The sequence below is a fragment of the Chaetodon trifascialis genome, chromosome 2 (assembly GCF_039877785.1).
Source record: "Chaetodon trifascialis isolate fChaTrf1 chromosome 2, fChaTrf1.hap1, whole genome shotgun sequence".
NCBI classification, from domain to species: Eukaryota; Metazoa; Chordata; class Actinopteri; order Chaetodontiformes; family Chaetodontidae; genus Chaetodon; species Chaetodon trifascialis.
This window is the reverse complement of record NC_092057.1, coordinates 9,663,108-9,688,020: the sequence shown is the minus strand read 5'-3', so window position 1 is coordinate 9,688,020 and position 24,913 is coordinate 9,663,108. Positions and strand designations below refer to the sequence as shown.

At 42.6% G+C, this 24,913-nt stretch overlaps 1 protein-coding gene across 24 annotated transcripts in view; it reads left to right on the top strand.

Moving 5' to 3' along the window:
* Window positions 1-24,913, top strand: part of cacna1ab (calcium channel, voltage-dependent, P/Q type, alpha 1A subunit, b) — a 126,035-nt gene that overhangs the window by 68,580 nt on the left and 32,542 nt on the right. For 21 of the 24 annotated variants that reach the window (XM_070976861.1, XM_070976726.1, XM_070976817.1 and 18 more), the window contains exons 21-38: window positions 87-394; window positions 721-850; window positions 1,051-1,180; window positions 3,035-3,094; window positions 3,347-3,453; window positions 12,614-12,713; window positions 13,247-13,407; window positions 13,850-13,987; window positions 14,578-14,779; window positions 14,902-15,066; window positions 15,738-15,848; window positions 16,233-16,316; window positions 21,098-21,214; window positions 21,310-21,375; window positions 22,653-22,750; window positions 22,943-23,093; window positions 23,362-23,489; window positions 24,172-24,268. In XM_070976861.1, the coding sequence (XP_070832962.1) occupies window positions 87-394; window positions 721-850; window positions 1,051-1,180; window positions 3,035-3,094; window positions 3,347-3,453; window positions 12,614-12,713; window positions 13,247-13,407; window positions 13,850-13,987; window positions 14,578-14,779; window positions 14,902-15,066; window positions 15,738-15,848; window positions 16,233-16,316; window positions 21,098-21,214; window positions 21,310-21,375; window positions 22,653-22,750; window positions 22,943-23,093; window positions 23,362-23,489; window positions 24,172-24,268 (2,353 nt within the window). The remainder of the gene's footprint in view (window positions 1-86; window positions 395-720; window positions 851-1,050; window positions 1,181-3,034; window positions 3,095-3,346; window positions 3,454-12,613; window positions 12,714-13,246; window positions 13,408-13,849; window positions 13,988-14,577; window positions 14,780-14,901; window positions 15,067-15,737; window positions 15,849-16,232; window positions 16,317-21,097; window positions 21,215-21,309; window positions 21,376-22,652; window positions 22,751-22,942; window positions 23,094-23,361; window positions 23,490-24,171; window positions 24,269-24,913) is intronic. The other 3 variants (XM_070976771.1, XM_070976710.1, XM_070976693.1) reach the window with 1 other exon arrangement.

Below are 24,913 nucleotides of genomic sequence, written 5' to 3'. Positions count from 1 at the left end.
TACTGTCCTATCCTTTTTTCTATTCCTTCTGTCTCTGATTCCTCCTTCATCTCCACCCCTTCTTCCTTCCTCACCTCCTTCGTCAGGGAGCACCACAGCACCTGTCCCAGCCTCTCCACAACACGACCCATACAGCAGTACAACGAGGACCTGGACAATTTCCGCAACAACAGCAAGCTGGCCAGTGCCCACGAGCACCCTTACACCCTCCCACCAGATCATCCCGACCATCCTGACCACGTCAACAATCTGCTGAATTGTCGCGATGCCGACACCCACACCCTGCTCCACAGCATGGACAGCCTGATCCTGACCAGCATGGCCAAACCCGAGTACACAAAGATAGACATGCCACCTGTCTACCCCTACCCCTCCACAAATGCCATCCTGCAAGGTGAGCATCCAGGGCATCAGTCATGTGTAAATGAGGGTGTAAACAGGTATATAGACTATGAAAGTCAGCTGACATCATAGAGAATTGGCTGAAATCTCTCTAGACCTACACCATTTTAGGCAGAGGTTTGGCCATTTGAGATCAAGGCCTGTCTCCATTGAAACCCTGACATATATGGCTGTCACTGGTGTAAATTCAGTGTCATTCTTTAAACAGTGCCTGAAACGGATGTGTAACGTGTTTACTGTCTCGCTATGTTGAAGCTGACCTCTTTCTTTCTGTCTGTCCATTCCCCCTCCTCTGTCTTCCCTCTTTGTTTTGCTCAGTGAACAAGAACGCCAACACCGACCAGAAGAAGAGTGAGGAGAAGAAGGAGGAGGACGAGGAAGGAGATGAAGACGGCCCCAAACCCATGCCCCCATACAGCTCCTGCTTCATAATGTCCACAACCAACCCGTGAGTATTTGTGTGTGTGTTTGCGTGTGTAAATCCTTGGTCAAACACTGTCATAAAACACTGTACTATGTCCTTTTTGAGGACACAGAAGTTGTTGAATATGAACGTTTTTTTCCTCTCTGGGCCTAGAAATGTTTAAACAGTTTGTTTTGTGTGCTTTTTTGTGTCAACATGTGTATGCGTCCGTGTGTTTGCACCAGGTTTCGGAAGTGCTGTCACTACATCCTGACTCTGAAGTATTTTGAGTTCAGCATCCTGTCTGTCATCGCTATGAGCAGCATCGCCCTCGCTGCAGAGGACCCTGTCTGGCCTGACTCACCACGAAATAATGTGAGACATCATGCACTGTGTGTGTTTGTGTCTTTCTGTCCTGCTGTGAATATGTATGTGGCTACATCCTTTTAGAAACATGTTTCCCAAGGATATAAAGATGTGAAAATGAAGACAAAATGAAGACACGGTGGCTAATTTTCATGACTGCAGAGTTAAAGCAAAATTAAGTAACATTTGTTTAGGTTAGGATTATGCTTGCGAAGGAGTTAATAACAATGATGATGATAGTCTTGCACCAAGGCTGGAAAGGATCCTGGTATAGTTGTACACCAGCATATTCAAAAGTGTTCAAGATATCATCTTTACAATAAAAGTGTGTGCTGAAACTGCCAATTATACAGACAAAGTATTAAGTTTTAGGTAACAGCACCACTTATAGACGATATTGGAACATGTTTTTTGTGTAATTTGTGTAATGTGTAATTTTCAGTGTTCTTTTATTTTTATTTTTTAAATAGCATCACAGATGGCATCATTTGGCAGGTCTTTGGCATCATGCTGGATGATATATGAAAACCAGCTGTTTTGGGTCAACCTCTGAGCAACCTTTGCAAGAAAAATGTTTTGGAATAAGGTTGAGTGCAGGATGCTTCTCTGCGATGACATTCACATGGCAGCCATTTCCTTTTCATGTCACGCTCTAGATGGGACGCTCAAATGCTTTTATCAAAAGGCTAATGTCATAGTTTGCGAGTGGTATAAACGTAGGGAATCTGACAAATGATGAGCAACTGAAAAGACAATGGATAGTGAAAATCCAGATGGACATCTGGCCATATTTCAAGGTAAAACAACATATTTGATAACCCATTAGCTACTGTTAGAGAGTAGCTAATGTTAGCATTCAACCACTACCTAGCTAACATAACTGTTTGAAAGTGTTACATGATAGGATGGAAAAAGTGTACATTGATTCTGAAATATCAGCACACATCTTGGACACATTTATAGGTAAGTAAAACCCAGTGTGTGTAATCAACCTTAAACATTTTTTAAGGAACAACAACATCGGCTAATGTTAACATTCAACCGCTTCCGAGCTAACATTAGCGTTCATTAGCGTGAAGTGATACGATAGGAAAGATATAAATTAATCCTGAAATAGTAAAATGCACTGGATGTATTTAAGCTTAAACATATTACAAGGTAAAACAACATGCTTAATAACCCATTACCGTTAGACAACATGCTAACATTAGCTTTTGTCAAACGTTAGCCACTGGGTTGTAAAATATGTTGTTTTCTTGAATAATGTTTCTATGGCCCCTCTGCCATTATCCTTTTGATAACACCATTTGAGCTTCAAACCCTGATCTTGACATCAGAGGACAGTGGCCGCTGTCTGAATATGGTTTATTGATCTCCAGAGTCAGTTGAACTACAATTGGCCCTACATCAGCACAACACAGGAATGCAGGTTTTCTGAGTGTACTTAATTCCACTTACTAATGTGGTAAAATGGCACTGTGACTGTCCTTTTCGTCAAAAGTAGCCATCTTCCAAACAATGCAGAAGCACTTGTGTGTTGTAGCAGTCAGTGATCATAAGAGATGATTAGGGACTGTAGGTAGGTAGGTTAAAAACAAAAAAAAGGTAAATAATCCTTATTCTCTTCTAATATCAATCAGAGCGAGACACTGAAAAGCAAAATTGGATATGACAAATAGACACTGTGAAATGACTGATGTCTGAAAATAGGAAACAAAAACAGGATTAAGATTAGAATTAGGATTAGGATGTGTTTTTTTCTCTTCTGCTGTTTCTTCTTTTTCGTCCCCACTGATTCATCTTTTGGCCTCTCTCTGTTTCTGTTGTGATCATTGTATCTCATGGTGTTGTGTTGCTCTGCAGGTGCTGCGCTATTTTGACTACGTTTTCACAGGCGTCTTCACGTTTGAAATGTTGATCAAGGTAACAAAGTATCACTCTGTGTGTGTGTGAGAGAGAAAGTGTGAATTGAAATTGTATTTGCCTTTGTGTGATGGTGTTTATTTCTTACTTCTTTTTCTATTTTGTTCAAATTCTGTCTTAATACGGTTGTGTGTACTGTGTTTGTGCCCTTGTAAATGCACTGTCTTGTGTATGAGTGTGTTGTTTCAGCTACTAAATGTGTGTCTGTGTATGTATTTGTGTGTTGTACTGAGTTTGCTCCATGTCTTCCAGATGGTGGTGCTGGGCTTGTTTCTCCACCAGGGCTCCTACTTCCGCGACTTGTGGAACATTCTGGACTTTATAGTGGTTAGTGGTGCTCTGGTGGCCTTCGCCTTCACGTAAGTGTCCCCCCCACCCTCCTCTTCATCATCTTCATCACCCCCAACCACACACACACACACCATCCACAGAAAGACCCTTGTCGCCAAGCCTTGTGCGTCCGATACACCAGGCAATGCTGATCTCTCTCTATTTTCTCAGCCTGCTGTACTTAAGAACTCATCAGCACCTGTCAGTGTCTTTTTTATCTACTCTTTCTGTCTTCCTCTCACTCTGGCCTTGTTTCTCCTTTAATCTGCCTTTTTCTCTTTATCTCCTTCCTTTCAACTCTCCTGTTTTCTCATCTCTTTTCCCTGTTATCTTTGTCCCTTTCTACCTTCTCTCTCCTTGTTCTTTTCTTTGTTTTCTGACTGTTTTGGTCTTCTCTTTCTTCCTCAAACTTATGTCTGTAGTCTTGTCATTGTCTGTTTATCTCCCTCCTGCAGTCTACCCTTCCTCCATTTACATCTCTATTTCTTCATTCGTCATCATCACAAGTGGTATCGAATCAGCAGGTCTTTCTCTACGTTTCATCGCCACCTTCATCTGGACAACCACCCATGATCCTTAACTAAAGTCCTTTCCTAATGTTCTGGATGATCATCACCAACCTCTGACCTACACTCTAAAAAGGAAAAGGGCTCCTCTTAACATTTTGCTTTTCCTTGATGCAGCAATCTTTGGGAAACCTCCCTGAGGTACTCCTTCGGAATGATTATCACAGAAGTTTTGCAAACATCATAAATTTTGGATAATTCTTCTGTAGTTTCAAAAGAGGAACCATAAAAGTCTTGAAGTGAAATTTGTTTTTAGAGTGTAGCTACACACTCTTAACCCACCTTTCACCCCACAAACCCTAAACCTTGCCTGAAATAATCACCTCAAAAACCACTCCAAACATCATTCCCCTTTTCTGTCTGAACTTATAAAATATAAAGCATCACCTGCTCCTTCTCAACATTTTCTTTCCCAATCTTCCTTGCTCCTGTTCCCTTGTGTCCCCTATTTGCCAATCCATGCCGCTCTGATATTTCCACCAACCAGGCCGTGAGTCATCCCTTCCTCTTTTCTTGCATCTAAAGCCCTGACTTTGATCCTTCAAACCTTTACTTACCAACACTCCCTCCAGGCCCTCCACAGCTTTGGTTCCTGCTGATCCCCTCACATACCCTCCAGATACCTTTCAAGCCCCTCCTTCATAAGAGCCCCTCCTCATGTCTATTGTTATTTTTGCGTGCTTACCCATTTTCCTAACCTCACCCCCCAACTCATTTCTTATTCCTAACATACAGCAAAGAGAGTACGAGAACAAGGAAATATTGAATCCCTTGCTGTGCTCTTATTAAACCTTTCCAAACCACCTTTACACTTCAATAATCTGAAATCGTAGTTGTACTTGCTTCAAAAATCACGTTTTGTGAACTTACCCCACATCCAAGCTGTTCATGCAAAATTTATACCTCATGGTCAGTCCAATTGTACCTGCCAGACACCCCTTATCTTCATAAAACTGAAGGATCCTTCAGAAAAATGTAAGACTAAAGGTCACCAGCCAAGCTGGAGGCACGATGAGGCTGTACTAAGCTACAACAGTGCTCTGAGCTACATGCTAACTCGAGCATGCTAACTTGCTCACAATGACTAGGTGAACATATTAATTTTTGCAGGTATGTTGTATAAGCGATTGCAGGTCCATAGTCTTAGTTTAGCTTGTTAGCATGCTAAATTTGTGTGCTGTATGTTAGGAACAAGTGTCACTCATTGCTCCCAGCTTGCTGTTATCCCCACCCAACCCCAGCCTCCACCCTTGTCTGAAAATAGCCCCTATAATCTCTAATTCATCGTGCTGTTCCTCCAAAGTCCATCTCACGCATATCTTTCAACCCCACTTCTCCAACAACCATTAAAGCCAACATCCTGCCTCCAACCCAACCACACTCTGGCATCCCTCCTTTTCATCCTCCCCCCATCCTTCGGGCTGAAGTTTCCTGTCGGTCAGTCCGTGGGGGTGAGGGCACCCCAGACACCTTTAACCCTTTAAGTGCCCAGGCTATCTGTTCGCCACAGGGAGGAACTCCACCAGGGCTCACCGCCTCGTCCCCCTCTCCCTCTTTTATCCACACACACTCCAACACAAACACACATACTCACCCGTCGTTCTGACCATGTTAACGTACCCGGAATCTCAGGTATTTGACACATCTTCCTCTGCATGGGGAAGTCAGACTGAACGTGAGAGGGAAGGAGGGAGGCATGCCGGGCAGGGTGTGGTGGTGGAATGATTTGTTTTTATGCTGAGGTGATATATAGATAAATACATATCTATTAAATATGTATGATATTTGCAACTGGAGGGGCTGAATATGTGTTTTTGTGCAAAAAAAAACAAAAGTGTGAATGAGGGAGAAAGAAGCTTATGTGTGCATCCTCCTCAGCTCTGTGGATGCTCAGTGCATGTCTGCCTTGGTGACTGCATGAACCTGAACACAACCTGTGATGCAACAGACGGCATCACTCAGAACTACGTGAATGATGTTCAGAGTCAGTCACAGGCAAAGGCTGTGATCCGATTAAATATGACTCTTAGAGCTACTGTCAAAGTGTGTTCGGATTGAATGCAAAGCAACTTCTAGAGGTGGTGTCATTGCGTAATAAATGAATGGAAATGTATAAGTGACACTAATGGAAGCAGATTTGCTTGAGGTGGCGTGGGAGTCAAGATGTGCAAGTTGAAATTATTTTGGTGTACTTTTTCTTAATGTCAACAAATTTCATGAAAAGACTAAAACAAATATTGTGTTTTGTTTTAGCAAAGTAATTTGTAAAACAAGCTGGACGCTGCTTACTCAAGCAGGAGGAAACAGTGCATTTGATGCAAATTAATATACTTTCATTGAACAAGTGAGCTTTTACTGTACAGCAGCAGGACAGTGTTTGTGAGATCAACTCTGTATTTCATTTTTTGGGACTACTTCCTCGTCTGAATCAAGTGCCTACAAAGTGCCTTCTTTGTAATGAGGGAACATGTTAGTGCAATTCATTGCTGATTTGGTCTTTTAATTAGATTTTTTTCTTCTTTTTTTTTGTAATAAGAAAAATATTGAATATTGACTATCCATACCCTTTACCTAGAGAAGAAAAACACACTTTTCCCAGAATTGATTGGCTTCACTTAAATGTGCAGAGACAAGGAGAAAAAAAATTATTGGAAAATCACAGAAAAATCTGGGACTCCTTATAAATTTGTGATCAGTCTCAGTCTGAGGTGCATATGTTGCTCACAAGGGACAGCTAAAATCTGTCCAGTGGTACTATGAAAACTTATGGAAGTGTTAAAATTTGTGCAGCACCATCCCTGCCACTTCTTGCTTGTCATTGTGGACCGAGGCAGCCCTTGTGCAATTTGAGCACTGGCCAAATTAAATCATTTTCAGCTTTCCACCTCTTTGTTTTCTCACATTGCAGGATAATCTCTTTTGCCACCTCCCACAATGCTTTGAAAAACAATTCACTTCCATCTCATATAAAAAGACATCTCACACCACACCACAGCCAATGGTGTTAATGACTTCACTTTGCACTGAGTCTGAACACACATCGTCTCCCCTTTAAACAGCAAATACAAGTTAGAGTCTTGAATGTCATTGTCACTGTGTGTTCACACTGCCAGCAACAAGAATCCTCAGCTAGTGCTAACAGTGGTTGACATGTTTCCTTGATAATCAGAAAAGCTGTCAGCACCTATAGCTTTATCCAACCGCAGCATGTACGGCCATTGGTGTATGTCCTACGTGTAAATAAGCAATGTGGTTACTCACAGTCTGAATACAGTGAGAGCAAGGAAATCAACAACAGCGAAGGTAAATCAAGCAGGATGGGGAAGGTGCACATAGAAGTTTTTTTTTAAATGCACAGCTTTCAATACGCGGGTGCTACGAATTTAAAGTGATAAAACACTTTGGTTGAACATTTCTGAGTTCAAGAGTGGTGAACTTCCACTATCACTGTCCATATAGAATCAGATCTACCAACTACTAGTATCAATAACTAGGAACAAGAATAAATAATCATCCAGTACAAACATTAAAAAAAGTTTAATCGAAACGTGATCAGACAGTTTCACATACAGCGGAATCGCAAATTAAGTGCATCATAGGAGCATCAACCACTGGTTCTCAGAAAGACAAATATTTAATGATGGTGGACGGGATCATGAACTCCATCAATACGCAGCAAAAAGTCAAATTGTTCAGTCAAAGTTAAAAATCACTTCGGCTAAAAAGCCAAGCCAGACCAGTTACCAGAGTAAAATGGTGGCATTGTACATTTCTGCAAATCACAGATATGCAAAATTTCACATTTATAATGTCAGTGTTTCTACAGTAGGAGTTTAAGTGACATAGTTCAGATGACAGGCACATATATATAAGCTGGGCTTCCCAGAAGGAGGCGAGGGGATGGTGGTCTGACAGCTGGGCCAGACGACCACTGAGCAGCAGATTACTGTTCCACTGTGGTTTCGGCTGGGTTTTTCAAGCCACAACATGATCTGTTCTTGAGCCTAACCAAGTGGTTTACGTGCCTATACCTAATGAGGACTTAAAGAACAAAGAAACAGAAAGTTTGGACATAAGGAAACTTAGAATTTCAACATATGCATTTACAGAAACGTACAACGCCAATATTCATTCTGGCAGTTGGGTTGGCCAAGCAGCACCTGCAGAGAGCAACAAAAACAAAACCGGTTGAAAATCACTCCACTGCTGCCCCTCCACAGCATGACTCCCTGCTGAAATAAGATGCCTCCTCCCCTCCTTCACTGGTCACCTTCCCTTATCACCTCTCGTACCGTCCCTCACCCTCTCACTCTCTTAATTGCCTTTCCGTTCCCTTTTAGGATGCTCTACCACCATTAGCGCACTCACGTTCGCCTATTCTCCTCACCCTCTCTCCTTCACCATCTCTCCTCCTTTGCCTCCTCACTCCCACCATCTGCTCCAGGGCTGAGCTACAGTACTGTTTTGCTTAAGGGGCGAAGGCATAACACATGCCTATAAAATGTCACTTTGACGCATGACGTTGTTTTAAAGCAGGTCCATCACAGAACCATTGTACGGAGAGGAGTTTTAGCATGGTCAGAGTGCAATGGCTTCATGTTTTTATGGGTTTTAAACACAACAGTTGCGCTTCTGGCACCTTTCATTCACCAAATAAATGCAGAATGAAACACTGACTGAGAACTGCATGCAGTCGCAGTACTCTGTGAGAATGCCTTTTCTTTCCATTGATGGTGTGTGTGTATGGAACAATACACACAAGTCCTGGTTTCTTGAGTCTCTACTCATGATGGATGTCCTGAGTGTGTGCCTATGTGCTCTGACATGTCAAGAAAACCTGGAACCAGCCTTTTTCTTCCCCTGTGCAGATGTGCATGCAAAAGAGCTTTGATAAAATCCCCACTAGATGATTGCAGATCTAATGAGGGCAATTTGAGCTGCAGGCCTGGTCTAATTGATCATTATGGTGTGATAAGATAAGAATCGGTGTAAATGGATGCAGCAATCGAGTTTCCTCTTCCAACCGTGAAGGTAATTCCTCATAGAGCTGGTAGCACAGCAGGCCGCAGCAGAAGACAGCCGGGAGGGAAGGAGGGTTTGAACATCCAGAGTCTCGGCCAGGGGCCCGATTCACTTAAGTGCTCTTATTATAGAATTATTATTTGGAGGTTTTACAAAGATGATTGTTAAGTGCAGTTCTGATCCTTAAATATTGTAATGCAAGGGGAAGGAATGAGGCACAGTGATCAGTTCAGGTGATTTCAGATGATTTACTGAACTGGGATAAAATGTGAAGAATCCTGTTTCCAGGTTACATTAATCACAGCTAAGACTGTTTCTTTAGCGATTTCTGGGGTCTGGCAGAAATAAATTAATGTAACAGGGCAGTAGAAAATAATCCAACTGAGAGCTCAACCTTACCTACTAACAAATTTAGAAAACAGGTATATAGACATCCCATCCAGTTGTCATGGAGACAAAAGATGGGTGTGGGAGGGGGTTGAATAAGAGGGAGTGATGTGTGTAGCTGAGTGTGTATACTGTAGGTGTGGAAGTGGGTGGGCTTTTTAAGCTGATATGGCCATCTTGCTGTCCTTCCTTCTCTGTCTGTCTCTCATATGGATGTATTTTTTCCTGTTTCTACCAAACCCCTCTCTCTTGTCTTGTGTGTGTCTTTGTCGGTCTCTTTCTATCAATGTTTGTCTCTGTGTGTCTGTCTGTCTCTCTATGTGTTTTTCCCTCCTTCCTTCCCTTCCTCCTCTTCTTCCTCTTCTTCTGTCTCTGTCTTTCTTTCTCTCGCTGTCACTGACTCTCGCTGTCTCCACCTTCGGTGAAACTCCACAGGAGCACCACCCGGTAAAGTTCTTCCTCTGTCCTCCTCCTCCTCCTCCTCCTCCTCCTCCGGTCTGTCCCCTGCTCTCCACCACCGGATCAAATTGGCTTCTCACTCTTTCTTTCTTTGTTCTTCTGGTCGTCCAAACCCATTCTCGCCGTATCGTACTTTGTCTTATTCTTCACAGAAAACCATCCAAAAACAAAAATAGTTTTGTTGATGCGTTTGATTTAAAGGGATGGTTTCCACAGTACGTTATATTTTCTGAGCAGTGGCATCAAAGTGCTTGTCCACACAGTCTGTCTTGGTTATCAAACAGTCATGCCCTGCAGGCTTTAAAGGTGGCTGTGAAGACGTCTTTCGTTTAGTCCTTCACACAGGCCAGAGCTGTGGTCAGCTTGGATTTATATCATCCAAAGGATTACAAAAACCATCTGTTCTTAAACTCAGTACGTTCACTAATTTTCAGCAAAATAAGGCTGCGATACTGCTTGCATCCCGTGATGCTGTCAAGCTTCTGAGCAGGTGCCTATGGTGGTTTTCACACGTACCAGCAAGAAGATGAAATGCAGTCCAGGATGTTCAGTTAACGTAATGTGTGTGAGTTTGAAGACTTATCAGATGCAAATAAACTGCAGATGGATTCATATTATTATTATAATATCAAGGTTAATGGTATTCCCCCATTACTGCCAATGAAAATTAGCGTTCAGGCAAGCTTATGTCTCTAAATAATGAGCTGAGAATGAGAACTGTGAGGTTGTAAAGACTGTAAAATACTGCACTAAAATGTACACTTGTACATATTTGATTGGCCAGCAAAACAGCGTGCTGCCTCATGATGATGCATTAGTCGTTCAACCAAATTCAGCTTTGTGTTTCTTGGCCAGAGCCATCTGCACACCTGCTGTCCGGACACACAGGTGTCACCGAAATGAAGGAGGAGCGTGCACTTCATGCATGAGTACTGAGACATACGATGTGTATTTTGCCATATTTTGGTGTATCAGGGTTGTATAAGAACAAAGGGACATGATACAGTGTATTTGGACATGCTGAATCTATGCATGAACAGCAGACAGTGTAATGGAGCTGGAGCGGTTTGAGAGGTGTCTGTGGACTTTTTTCCACCATGAAAGCCTCCAGTGTTGGCATCCGTTGCAGACGTGAATCCAAGCTTTCCACAGCTGTTGTGCTCAGTGAAGGACAGCCACCTTTCAGTACCACAGGAACAGCAACACCACATGTCAGTCAAACATATTTTAAACAGAATTGACTGTATGAAACAGTGCACTATGCACACACAGATCAGTCAGGAGACTCCAAGAGCCATAGCCTTTATTATTATGCCAGTGTGTGCGTGCATGTGGGAGTTCTCGTCTGTGTGAGTAGGGATGTTTTTAATTGTTAACACCTATGGCCTTCCTGGGCTTTACTCTAATACTCTCAAGCTGCTCAGATAGAGCGGCCTCAGTCCTACTCAACTTCAAAGCAGGAAGGCCTATTGATTATTGATTGAGTCTCACTCTCGCGCACACACAGACACAGACACACACACACACACACACACACACAAACCCCCATGCGCATACATGTAGAACTTCCAAGACTCAGACTCAATCAATCAGCCTTGAATTGAATTGTCTTACGTTTTCTGCCACGGGAACTGAGTTCATAGTTAAAGATCGAGCCTTGATGGACGACCTCTCCTCTGCTCAGGCTTGGCAGGCGTCCAGGCGCCTCTTGCCTTGTGTTTTTGAAAATGGCCCATCCACTTACAGTAAAGATCAACTCGGCTATTTACTCCCTTGACACCCCTATTTTTCCTCACTGATATTGGTTTATGGGCGTACAAATCATGAGCCGAATGTTCCGTTATGGGTTTTGGGGAGGAAGCAAGCGCATTAAAACACACGAACGAGGGAGTTTGTCTTTTGGCCCTAAATCGTGTCCTCCGGTCGCTCTCATGGCTCGCTATTGATGAAACGTGTTTGTTTGTGTTATGACATGTGATGTCGTGTTCTGCAAGCGACATCACATGTCCCAAGAGTCTCGCATAGCCTCCGTTTCCTGTACTTGTCTCCTTCGATTCAGGTTGCAGTCCTGACAAAGGAAAGACACAAAGACATTTTCGAAAATGAGGATTCAATGAAAGGAAGCTATGTGAAACCTGTGAGAATCTGTTCATTTAGTGTTTCCAAATTCAGGATTATATCAACATAATCCTAGCCATGTACTACTTAAAGTTCACACTTCATGTGTCCACATCTAGAACTCCCATTTCTTCCGAAGAACCTAACAGCGTTTCACTGAAAAAGAAAGAAAGAGGTTTGGCTGGGCACTCTGCCGGGAGCTGCCTGTTGATATGGAATGAGTGAATGTCTGTCGTATAATGGTGAAGATTATAGTAAATGATGATGCTGCTTCTTCTTGATGTCCATGAAACCAAACGGTCGGGCGACTGATCGCATTCCCTCCCATCGGTTTCATGTTTGACGTGCACTTCAAAGTTTCTATTTTCTGCAGAAGAAGAGACTCTGAGAGCTTTGATTGTCCACACTAATGTAATGTTTCTTCATGCGAGAGTCCTGCAAGTGTCATATGCGTTGCTTTCACTTCAGATAAATTCAACTTTGAGGACTTACCCATCATCATCAACTCACCCCCTGTTTAAAAACAGCTGATGATAATAGCTGAGGGTGCAGTAAGAGCCCTTTATGATTGTTCCATCTCTTCATTCCTCCGTTCTGCTCTCTCCTCTGACGCTGTTGTTCTTTGGCCGAACTCTAGGGGGAGCAGCAAGGGCAAAGACATCAGTACCATCAAGTCCCTTCGTGTGCTGAGGGTGCTGCGTCCTCTGAAGACCATCAAACGCCTCCCCAAGTTAAAGGTGGGAGCTCAGCAGATCTGTTGGTGCATCTCTGTTCAGGGGCTGCATTCATGAGGTTTTGTTTTCTACAATCAGGTAAACAAGGCCAGCCTCATTTCAAAGGCTGACATGAATTGGGCACAGAAATAAAGACTTCTTTTGCAAGAATTTCCAGGACACGACACGTGTATCTCTTACAGTCCTCTGTGTTTCATTCAGTTCCTTAAAAGCTGCAGCCCCTGAAGTGCGACACAGCTTGCAGGATATCTCACACTTTTATTTTCATGGCTTTTGTTACACAACCATGATGCTAAAAAAACAGGACAAAAACAGAATGGAATGATTTACATACGTACGTGTTCCAAATACTCATTGATCACTATCAGGATGAAGATCATTGAGGGTTGCATGAATGCTATGAGAATACTTCAGGATTTAGTATTTTGTGATATAAGAAGTCGAAGGTTATCTCACCGTTGCCTTCTCTGTGTGGTCACGCTGGTGAGTCATCCTTTGAACACGTGTTCGTTAACATCTCCATCTCTGCCTCGCAGGCTGTGTTTGACTGTGTGGTCAACTCTCTGAAGAACGTGCTGAACATCTTGATCGTCTACATGCTCTTCATGTTCATCTTCGCGGTGGTGGCTGTGCAGCTTTTCAAAGGCCGATTTTTTTACTGCACGGACGAATCGAAAGAGTTTGAGCGTGACTGCAGGTCGGTTCAGAGAGACAAACGCACAGTGTATAATACAAAACATACAAAAAAAATTCTGTATTCTTTGTACTTATGCTACACACAGTACTGTCTTTTGGCAAAGTACTCTCAAAGTACCAAACTGGTGCTCATTTAGTCTCACGGATACTGTGAGATACATTGATGTGCCATATGGAAAATGATTGTGTGTATTTGAACTTTAGTTAATGAGAAAAAAAAATCACCAAGTCCCAGTTGTGTCAGTTGTGCAGATACTGCCACCTAGAGGTGTTTGCTGTTACTGAATAGAGTTCAATGAGAACCAGTCACTCTCCGGGATAGATGATAGAGATGCTGGACATGTGGTAATCCTGGTGCTTTTCTGCACATCCGTTTGTGGGTGTTTTTACTTACTGACGCCGTTGTTGTGTTTTCGTAATGAACCCTGCGTGTGTTCCTTCAGGGGCGAGTACTTGGTGTATGATAGAGAGGAGGTTAAAGCACAGAAGCGGGAGTGGAAGAAGTACGATTTCCACTACGACAACGTGGCTTGGGCCCTGCTCACCCTCTTCACTGTCTCCACTGGAGAGGGGTGGCCGCAGTGAGTGCCGCACACACACACACACACACACACACACACACACACACACACACACAGACACACAAGCACACACGCACACACATACAGATGTCAGTCACTTTTACACAGACATACATGCAGACTAACCCCAGCCACTGGCCTAAAAATCAGCAGTTTTCCGATTGGCTTTTGTTCCCAGTTAAGACAAACTCACACACACAGCTCTTAACATAATAGGTGCTCCAATTCGAGACCCTACCCACAACTTGTCGTTACTGGAGCTGTCTAAATGTGTCTACCTACATGTTGTAATTGAATGGGTTTTAAACTGTAAGCCATAAATGTGAAGCTGAAACAAGCAGGCTGTGGATTAATGACATATTTCCTGTCAATAGTTAACCTTAATGGGGAATTTTTATATATTGCATGACACAGCATTAGACAATTAACACAGATTAACACATCACTTTTAGTGGAATTTCTCATTATTAAATAGTCACATAAAAACACATAGAATACTAATGCATACGTTAAAGTTGATGTGACCACGAACTTCCTTGAACCTATAACTCATTTTCATTTTTTATTTCAATTCTCTCTTCCCGTCACAGGGTGTTAAAGCACTCAGTGGACTCCACCTATGAGAATCAGGGCCCTAGCCCAGGTTACAGGATGGAAATGTCCATCTTTTACGTGGTGTACTTCGTTGTCTTCCCCTTCTTCTTCGTAAACATCTTTGTGGCTCTCATCATCATCACCTTCCAGGAACAGGGGGATAAGATGATGGAGGACTATAGCTTAGAAAAGAATGAGGTGAGGAGAGGTTTCTGATTTTTCAGATGTTTAGGATTTATTTTGAAAGCGTCTTAAAGAGTTAAAAGACAAAACTAACTGTAACACTTCTTTCCTGTCCTGTCCTTTCCTTTCCTTTACAGAGAGCTTGTATAGATTTTGCCATCAACGCCAGGCCTCTGACTCGCCACATGCCAAAGAATAAACTGAGCTTCCAGTATCGCATGTGGCAGTTTGTGGTGTCTCCGCCCTTCGAGTACAGCATCATGGCTCTAATTGCGCTCAACACCATCGTCCTCATGATGAAGGTACAAGCATTTACACAAACGCAGATTCACAGAACAGTTTTGTGTCTTTGAGCTCATTGTTTTGGCTTTATCGCTCGCAAATTTGCTACTTTAGTTCACTCTCGTTGAGCCTGTTTTCAGCAAAAGCATTCATATAAGCACACTGTACACTACCCTCTCGAGCTGCTGAACATTATGAAGCATTTGGTGGAGACCAAAACAGAGCTAAAAAGAGACTTAATATTGGATTTGCATTCATCTGGTCATCAGAAACACATTAGTTCCACATTTTAAATGAATTGTAAAGTTGTTTTGTGACAACTGGGCCTGTGAATAGATTGCTAACGCTTTAGCCATAATAGCTTAAAAAGGCTATATGTAATATGTGATGTCTGTCTTAGCTTGTGGAGTTATGACAAAAACTGATTAATGTATGTTTAAATTAAAGATTGATCTCTTGAACAGGTAGCCACATACTAAATTTTCCAAACCGTTCTCATCATACAAAGTTTCTATAATTATTAAAAAAGGCTGTATGTATAACTAATTCCCTCAATCATCATGTAACTTTTATATCTCAATATAGCAAGTTTTTTTTTTATGTAAGTTCTGTCACTAAAAGGGTGTTGACGTAGTCTGCACTTTACACACATGTACAGTTCTCATCCTCTTTTTTGTGTGTGTGTCTCTAGTTTGACGGTGCCTCAGAAACATACGATGACGTCCTGAAGAACCTCAACATTGTGTTCACCACCTTCTTCTTCATGGAATCAGTTCTCAAGATCATTGCTTTTGGCCCTCTGGTAAGACTGAAAAGCACCTCCACAAACACGCAGCACCTACACACATATATACACGCACATGCACGTATTCCTTATCTAGGTTGACCCAGTCTATATGCTTCAGTGTTTCATCCTATTATTCATTTATAAAGCCGGTTATTTCGGTAGACAGATCTAGAGCATGTTCTTCCTGTCCCTGAAAATCCCAGAGCACACCGCGTTGCACAGCAGTCACGCTACCAGCCTCCTCCCAGCCTGTCTCCGCGGTAACAACACCACCATTGGCCAGGGGCGCGTCCCTTGCTGCCTCCTGGCTGCAGATCTGAGAGGATGCCATTGGCTGTTGTTACTGTCTCTGTCCTCTCATTGGGTTAACGTCTCTCGCTCTTCTCTCTCTCCCGGCAGAATTACTTCAGAGATGCCTGGAACATCTTTGATTTTGTCTCCGTCCTTGGAAGCATCACTGACATATTAGTGACAGAACTAGGGGTGAGTGCTGTTAACTGTTAACGAGATGACACTTGTTGGCTTCAGCTGAACATAAGCTGATGATTTGTCACATGGAACTGGTTCAGTGGACTCAGTGGGGGAAATCAGCCTCGTTGTCAATGTCTAGACTAGGTAGATCTTGGTTTTCTTTTGCTTTCCTTTGTCTGTTCTTAGTAAATCTACATTTTAGATTTATTTAGATGAGTCTCCTGATGTAATTGATGCGCTAAACTTGAACACCATACTACTGGAGTCATACAGTGAACCACTGTGTGGTTCTTTTTGCTTTTCAACCTTCAAAATGCTGCAATACCACCTCACACGCCTTAATGAAAGCATGAACACGCAGAACAGGGAAATGGTTTGCCTGGCTCTGTCCAAAATGAACAGAATCCATCCAGACCTTGAACAGCAACTTCCTGAAGTCTTCGCTGGCTGCCTGAGAACAAGACTGTAGGACGTCATTGCTCCTGGTCGAGAAAGAGTCCCGCACAAGCTGCAACATGTTGTTTTTACGCTTTGGATTAAACATACAAGATATAATGTGGTAATTAGTGAGCTTTAGAGTTGCTGGTAGGTGGATTTTGTCACTTTTAAACAAAGCCAGGTCAAGAGTTTTCCCCTGTTTCCACTCTTTATGCTAAGCTTTGCTCACAGCTGCAATAGTACAGTAGCAGTCATATTTACCGTACAGACATGAGGGTGGTATTGATTATTTAATTCATCTCTTGAAGAAAGCAAATAGGTACATTTCCCAAACTCTTAACAAACACAGCTGTTGTACATTTTTCTTTCCTTGTATTACATCTGCTGAATTTAATCTGTCTGTCAGACTGTAAGTGGAGCAGACAGATTGATTTCTGATGCTGAAGAGATTAACAGAGGGGCCAACATTAACCTTGCAAATACCCAGAGGTCTGTGTGTCTGTATGCCGTCTGTTCATCAATCTATGGCAGGTTTCATTCTAAAATCCGTGTAGAAATAGGAAGATGAATAAATATGTTCGATGTTTTTTGGACTGAAACCTGTCACACATTTGATTGGCCGGTCCTGGATTGGTGACAGCAAATGATTAGAAAGTCTACATTCAGATTACAGCCCGTGTGTAACTGGAGAAGACATGTGGACTCTGATGTTTGGGATCAAATCGCAATTAATCAGAGATTTTGCCTTTAAATTAACTGTTGTGTGTCAGAACATTCATGTTAATCTCACTGTTAACTGTGATTTTGTTTGTATGCCGATCAGCATGTCTGTGTCCTGTATTGTACATATGAGCTTAATGCCATTATCAGGCTCAGTAACTGTGGAATTCAAAAGCAATTTCAGCCCCTCTCTGTTGTCCGGCTGCTCTGTATTTTTGACCTGACACCAAACAGCGATTTGGATTGTGCCTTCAAAATCTCTCTTTGGAGTCTCATTCACTCTGACTTTATTAGCAGTAAGTGTTATAATTACTGCAAAACAACTGTGTTTTCAGACCATTAAAGACATCCTCTGGCCGCACTGGAGGTGCTAAATTTGCATCTCAGCTGTCTGAACAGACATTAATTGACACCAGCACTGTTGTAAACAGTGAGCTGATCATTTCAGACATCTGATTGATTCTCTGTCGGCTTGTAGCGACTAACCTGCAGTTAGAGCACATCTGATCTTTGCACAAGCTCACTCATCAAGTGCAATCTAGCGTTGGCATTGGCTGGTATTCAGATGTTGACACTGACAGGTTGCTTGGTTGCATAATCACCCTGTGGACTGTTTAGTTTAGGTTAACCAAACTGGCGAAACTGAAGAAAAATCAACCTCCTAAGAGCAGTTTCTCTACTGACTGACAGCAGAAAGACAGGGAACAAATTAAATGAGAAGAAAAGAAGGCTGTGCACATAAGAACGAAGCTGAGCCAAGCCTTTGGTCTCTAGACTTTAAATTGTTTCTGACTTAAGGGAACCACATAGTTCCACAGTCTCAGTCTCCGTCATGTAAGTACAGGAAAAGCAGTTCGCAACTGACTTCCAAACAAACTCTATGAATCCAACATATAACAAAAACTGAGGATGGACTGATACAGACAGAAATCAGGGAATCAAAATGACAGAATGAATGTGTCAGCGTGAAGACTTTGCAGCATAATAGAGCCGGCATCAGGAGGGGCTGAACGCCCTGTATCTCAAATCGCTCATACCTGTTGTTGTTGCTGTTGTTGTTGACTTGAAGTTGTGTTTCAGTGCCTTTTTAATGATACCCGTAATGATTCTGTCTTCCTCTTCTATCTCTTTACATGCTTTCTTTAAACCTCTCTACTTTGTTGGCTCCCTACGCCCCTCCCACTCCCTCCTCCTCTGATAAAATCCATCCAATCAAAATGCACTATGAAATCCTTCATCGTGTTCTCCATCCGTGCTGCGCCATGACATGTGGTGGTGGTGCTGTGATGATGATGATGATGATAATGATGGTGATGGTGTGCGTTTCGCCCCATGCCCCTGCCCAATAAAACACACGACCAACCCCCCCCCCCCCAAAAAAAATGTCTCTCACCCACTCACAATGTACTACAACTTACCACAAAAAAAACAAAAAAACACCTCCCTCCCCATTCATCTTTCTACATCTTCGCACATGTAGAATCTGGTTGGTTTGTAATTTATCTCTCAAAGCTTTCTGCTGCATCCTCATTGGTCATGCGTACCCCTGACCCATTCCTGACCCTCAGTCACCTGCTGCCCCTTGACCAGTCTTAACCCTTGACCCCAGTGCATGCGCTTCCTGGATGATGACCTTTAAAACTCTTTGTATGTGATGACATAGAGAATTAATTATTAATGTAACATATTTTTATGTAACTTTACGACAAAACTTTTGAAAATATTTGTCAAGAAAAAGCTTCCTGGTAACAGCACTTAATTCATCCCAAATATCTCCAACATGTTACTTAATTTTCCAGCTAGATTGAAGAATTTGAAATGCAAATTTTAGCTGCTAACCTGTTATACAGGCTGCTGGGGACAGTTTTTATTCAGTAGGCTGAATCTGGTTCAGTGTGTAGTTTGATGATGTTGCCATTTACCCACTGCATCTTTGTGAGTTAGTGCCCGTCGCCTCACAGATCACATTTAATTAAACAAGTTAAGAATATTTTATATTCTATTCATAGCCTTTGCAACAGTAGGAAGGTTTGCATATTTGTGCTCTCGTGATAAATTAGCAGCAAGTATTTGGTCGTGTTGATCTTCTATCACAATCTGATGCAAATTGGAAAAAAACAAAAAAAATCTCGAACTCTTCATGCAACTCAATAAGTGAATGTGTGAATCAGTTAACGTTATGCTCGGCCCCACTGGCCCCTGCTGGTCTGCATGTAGGCCAGTTCTTTCCTCAAAAAGTATGCTGCCATGCCAAACCATGCCTGCACTGAGGCTGCTCGCTACTCCCTCCTTCTCCCTCCCCCTCCTCTCCCTCCTCATGCTCCTCTTCCTGCCTTGCCTGTCAACCACACAATGCCAGGGCCTCACCAGGGAGTCTGGCCATTGCACATTACATTATTCTCTCTGTGACACTGTGAAGAAACACCAACAGAAATCCGCAATTAATTGGGCTGAGGCCATGCCGAGACCATAGCGTCTTATTGTTTAAGGGCATTTTCACACATGGCGTAGATAGCTTGTACTCAGGTTTGTTTCGTCAGTCCTCTAGCACGGGGAGTCGTTACTGCAGGATTGTTTTCACACACAGACCATCGATAGATTTTACAGCAGGTATTCCCAACAACACTATTTGTCACACCAGCTGAGCGTTTAGCAAGACTAGCAAACGTCAAGGATAGTATATACTCTCCTTCATGTTTTTTGTGCTGGTGCTTTAGTCGCAAAACCATGCAACAACTATCAGGACCAGCCAGGAGGTATGTCACTCGTGGCAATCCAGCAGCAATTTGTCCAGATTTCTTCACAAAGATTCACGTCGCACCCCATGAGATACGACGTTAATGCAACGTTGTAAATGGATAACATTTAGGAACAGCAGTAGTGCATGCTCAAAGCGAACACTGTTTTGTGGTCGATCTGAAACCAGTTTTCTGATCTTAACTCCATAACTCTCCAGACATTAAAAAAAAAAAAATAGCCAAGCTTCAACCCACGTGTGAAAATGCACCAGGTTTATCCACCTCAGATACACCATGGCTGCTGAGATGAGATCAGATTTGGACTGAAGAAAAAGTGTCACAGATAACCCTTAGCCACGCTCTTTGGGCCAGTGTGTGTGTGTGTGTGTGTGTGTGTGTGTGTGTGTGTGTGTGTGTGTGTGTGTGTGTGTGTGTGTGTGTGTGTGTGTGTGTGTGTGTGTGTGTGTGTGTGTGTGTGTGTGTGTGGTTGACAGGCACAGTGCTCTGTGCTCCATCTTGTGTGGCCTGCTTGCCCCCCAGAGATCAGTGCATTTGGTTCTCTTAAAAATAAAAAAGCGTTCTGCTGTACCAGATTGGATGATGACCTTTAGACTCTTTGGATTATGATTTTCCTTATTTCCTCTCTTTTTTCCTTCTTTTTGTCTTTTCTTTGCCTTTTGACCTTTTTTCTCTGTCTTTCTCTCATTTGTACTTGTATCTACACAGAGCCGTTATGTTTGCAGTTGGTTATGTTTTGTTGGGTTTTGATTCCTTCCCCTCTCTCTTTGGCCTCTCTTTCTTCCGCTGTTGTTTTTGGGCTTTTGCGTTTGGTAGAGGGAGGTTGTGCAGGTGTCGTGTGTTTGGTGAGGCTGACTGTGTTCTCCCTCTGTGCTGTAGAATAACTTCATCAACTTGAGCTTCCTGAGGCTGTTCAGAGCAGCTCGTCTCATCAAGCTGCTCAGGCAGGGAGAGACCATCCGCATCCTGCTGTGGACCTTCGTCCAGTCCTTCAAAGTATTCGCATATTTCCAGATGCACACATCATGTTCATGTCAGAATAATGTGATAGCTCTTACAAATACTTCCTCTCTCTTCATCTTCTCTCCTAGGCTCTGCCATATGTGTGCCTGCTCATTGCCATGCTCTTCTTCATCTATGCCATCATTGGCATGCAGGTGAGTACTACCTATCTGCCCATGTGAATTTGATGTGTTTGGATTGCTACGCGATGTTTCGGGCTAGTTGCACGGCTGATGTATAACGATGTGTGAACAGCACTGCAATTTCCGGACTATAAGCCGCTACTTTTTTCACACGCTTTGAACCCTGCGGCTTAAACAGCGAAGCGGCTAACCCATAGATTTTCACGGGCTAACGGCCTCCAGGGGGCGGTCTAGCAGGAAACGCAAGAGCAAGATAGACGGGTGGAAGAGATAATCCACCGAGGAAGACGCTAGTTTGATTGTGTTTTCTGGTAGGCTAACAGGCTACGGCTGCTAGGCTGGTTATGTTTTTTAACCAGCTGTGTTACTGCACTTTTACAGTCATTTTACTGCCGTGTTACTGCATGTTTGCTGTCATTTTACTGCTGTGTTACAGACACTGTTTGGAAAAAACATTAATTTACAGTAATTGAAAATTTAAAAAAAATCTTACTGTGTACCATTTTTCTGTGTAAATATCTCATGTTACAATGTGGGCATCTGCGGCTCATAGACAAGTGCGGCCTATATATGTACACATCTTTTTTTCTTTCTAAATTTAGTTGGTGCGGCTTATATTCAGGTGCGCTCAATAGTCCGGAAATTACGGTATATATAATCCAAAGACGGAAGAAATATTTACATCCTTTACTAAAAAAACAAACCATACTACAATATGAAAATACTCCATAACAGATAAAAGTCCAGTATTCAGCAATTAAAAATGCTATTAACAGTACAGAAGTATTATGACCAAAATGTCCTGACAATATCCAAACTAGCAGTACTTCTTGTAGAAGAACAACTGCTCCTGTCTGTGATAGATTTTATATTGTAAAGCTGGATTATTGTGACTGTACTGATGTATCAATGTGTGTGCAACATTTTCAAAATGTAGCTACCAGAGGAGGAAAGTGTAATATTTCGTATTTAACTACATGCAGTGAAGTAAAAGTATAATATTGACTTCTGAAATACAGGAAGCAGTAGATCAGCGTAAATATAAAGGCACAAATACTGCGTCAAAATGACATGTAATTACAGTGATTGAGTAAATGTGCTGATAAATAATCACATGTAGATTAACATTTTGAATTAGTACTGCAGCTGCTGTTGTCATTGCATTGTTTCAACATTACATCAGAGCAGTAAATCTACATTAATGGTTTCTTTTCTTCTTCTTCTTCTTCTTCTTCTTCTTCTTCTTCTTCTTCTTCTTCTTCTTCTTTTCCCTCGGTTCATGCGTGCAGTTGTTTGGGAATCTGTCCCTAGACGAGGAGCGAGAGGGCGCCATCAACGAGCACAATAACTTCAGGACCTTCATCATGGCCCTCATGCTGCTCTTCAGGTGATTCTTTCAGCTTCTCTTTCACAAATATATCAAAATGTCCTCACACACCCCTGCTCACCCACAGGGGTACTGCTTTTCATTTCATCACACACTCAACATTCACTGCCAACGTGACTGCAGGTTGAACATTTTCAGATGTCTTAGGGTGTGTGCTCACTCTTTCGTGTTTGCGTGTTTCCCCTCATGCAGGAGCGCTACGGGCGAGGCGTGGCATGAGATCATGTTGGCTTGCCTGGGTGGTAAGGAATGTGACCCGGCTTCAGGGAACACAGGACCCGAATGTGGCAGCACCTTCGCCTACACCTACTTTGTCTCCTTCATCTTCCTCTGCTCTTTCCTGGTGAGATGAGAACACACAGAATGTCACGTTAACCAGTTCAGTTCATCAAAATGTGAATTGCTCTTTGCTTGAAAACGGCCCATTTTTGTAGGTTGTTACATCACAACCAATGGCCGTACATGAAAACCGGAAGTCAATAATACCAGATGTTTCTCAATAATATCACAGAAACTATTCTCCAAGCCCAAACTAACATCAGTCTTCCATCTGAAATCCATGATCCCTGATTTTTGTCAGTGTTTGATTATTAAACCTTATTAAATTCCAGATGCTGAATCTGTTTGTGGCCGTCATCATGGACAACTTTGAGTACTTAACCAGAGACTCTTCTATCCTGGGGCCGCATCACCTGGACGAGTACGTAAGGATATGGGCCGAGTACGACCCTGCCGCCTGGTGAGTGAATCACACACACACACCCACACGCGCACACTCATACACACATGCTGTAGAGATCATACAAAATACAAAGGCAGAAATGCACACGAGAAGAAGCAAATACACAGACATGCAAACTGTATTGTTTAAAGAAGACACAAAGTGCTGATGTGTGACATAAAACCAATCTAGCAAACATTAGGCCAACATTCTTGTGCTGAATGTAAAGTTACTCTTAACCCCTGACTTTCTTTCCCATCTCCAAACGGAGCAAAGACTGGTGTCTCATCCAAGGAGTGTTACGATGAAACAGGATCCACATCAAGTGACGATCCGCATCATACATGATGTTAGCAGTGGCTCAGTTAAAGCTGGCCCGTCTGAGCAAAGACTTATCCAGCTTTCTCCCTGTCTTTCTTAACTTTTCTGCCTTTTTTCTCAAATTGCACAGTTTGTGCACAGCTGCGATGAATGTAACCCTCTCCTCTTCCTCTTCTCCCCTCTGTAATGAGTGTGTGGGCATGCTGGAGAGTACACCTCTATTTCTCAGTGTAAATAAATGCTCTCTCCTCTTCTGTCTCGCTTTGCTCTTCTTTCTCATCTTATCTCTACTTTCTTTCTCCACTCTCTCTATTTCTTTCTCTCTCTGTATTCTGTGTGTTCCCTCACCTAACCTCCCCTCCTTGTATTTTTCTTGCAGCGGGCGCATACATTATAAGGATATGTACAGTTTATTGCGAGTTATCTCCCCTCCCCTCGGCCTTGGCAAGAAATGCCCCCATAGGGTGGCCTGCAAGGTTTGGACCAAACCCCTAAAGCACAAACTTAAACGCAACCTGCTCGCCTTTAAGAGACTGGAATGAATGTCGCTCTTTATCACTTTTAAAACAAGTTCTTTCCTACTTCAACTTTGTATTTCATTTGGTTTGATTTTTTGGGTTTGCATTATTCAGTTGTTTTAATCCCATTTCACCATTGAATCATTTTTTGGGGGGGGGTTTCTGTTGTATATGCATTCTGACATGACAATGAGAATGTTTGGGACAATGCAGAAATGCACACACACACTCTTGTACACACTCACACACACACACACACACCAGTAGTGGTGTGTGACGCATGAGGTGGTGCACTGCACTCGCTATTGTCTTCTGACTGAACGCTGGGAAAATGATACGGATGTGTTCACTTTTACTTCAGTATTATGTACGTAAACACTAGAGTCTAGACTCCAGTCAGCCATTGTCTTTTATTTCTGCTTGCTGTCTAATTTCGCCTGGGCAGAAAATGGTCGAGCGATGTGCATTGTTCTTGTTTGAGTTGGGGTTTGGGTTTGGGTTTGGGTGAGGTAGGGTTACTGTAGTACAGAGACATATGCAGAGAGGGCTTGGTCTGAATAGTCACCACGCTAACCTTCGTAGCGATTAGCGCGGCCAGCGTTT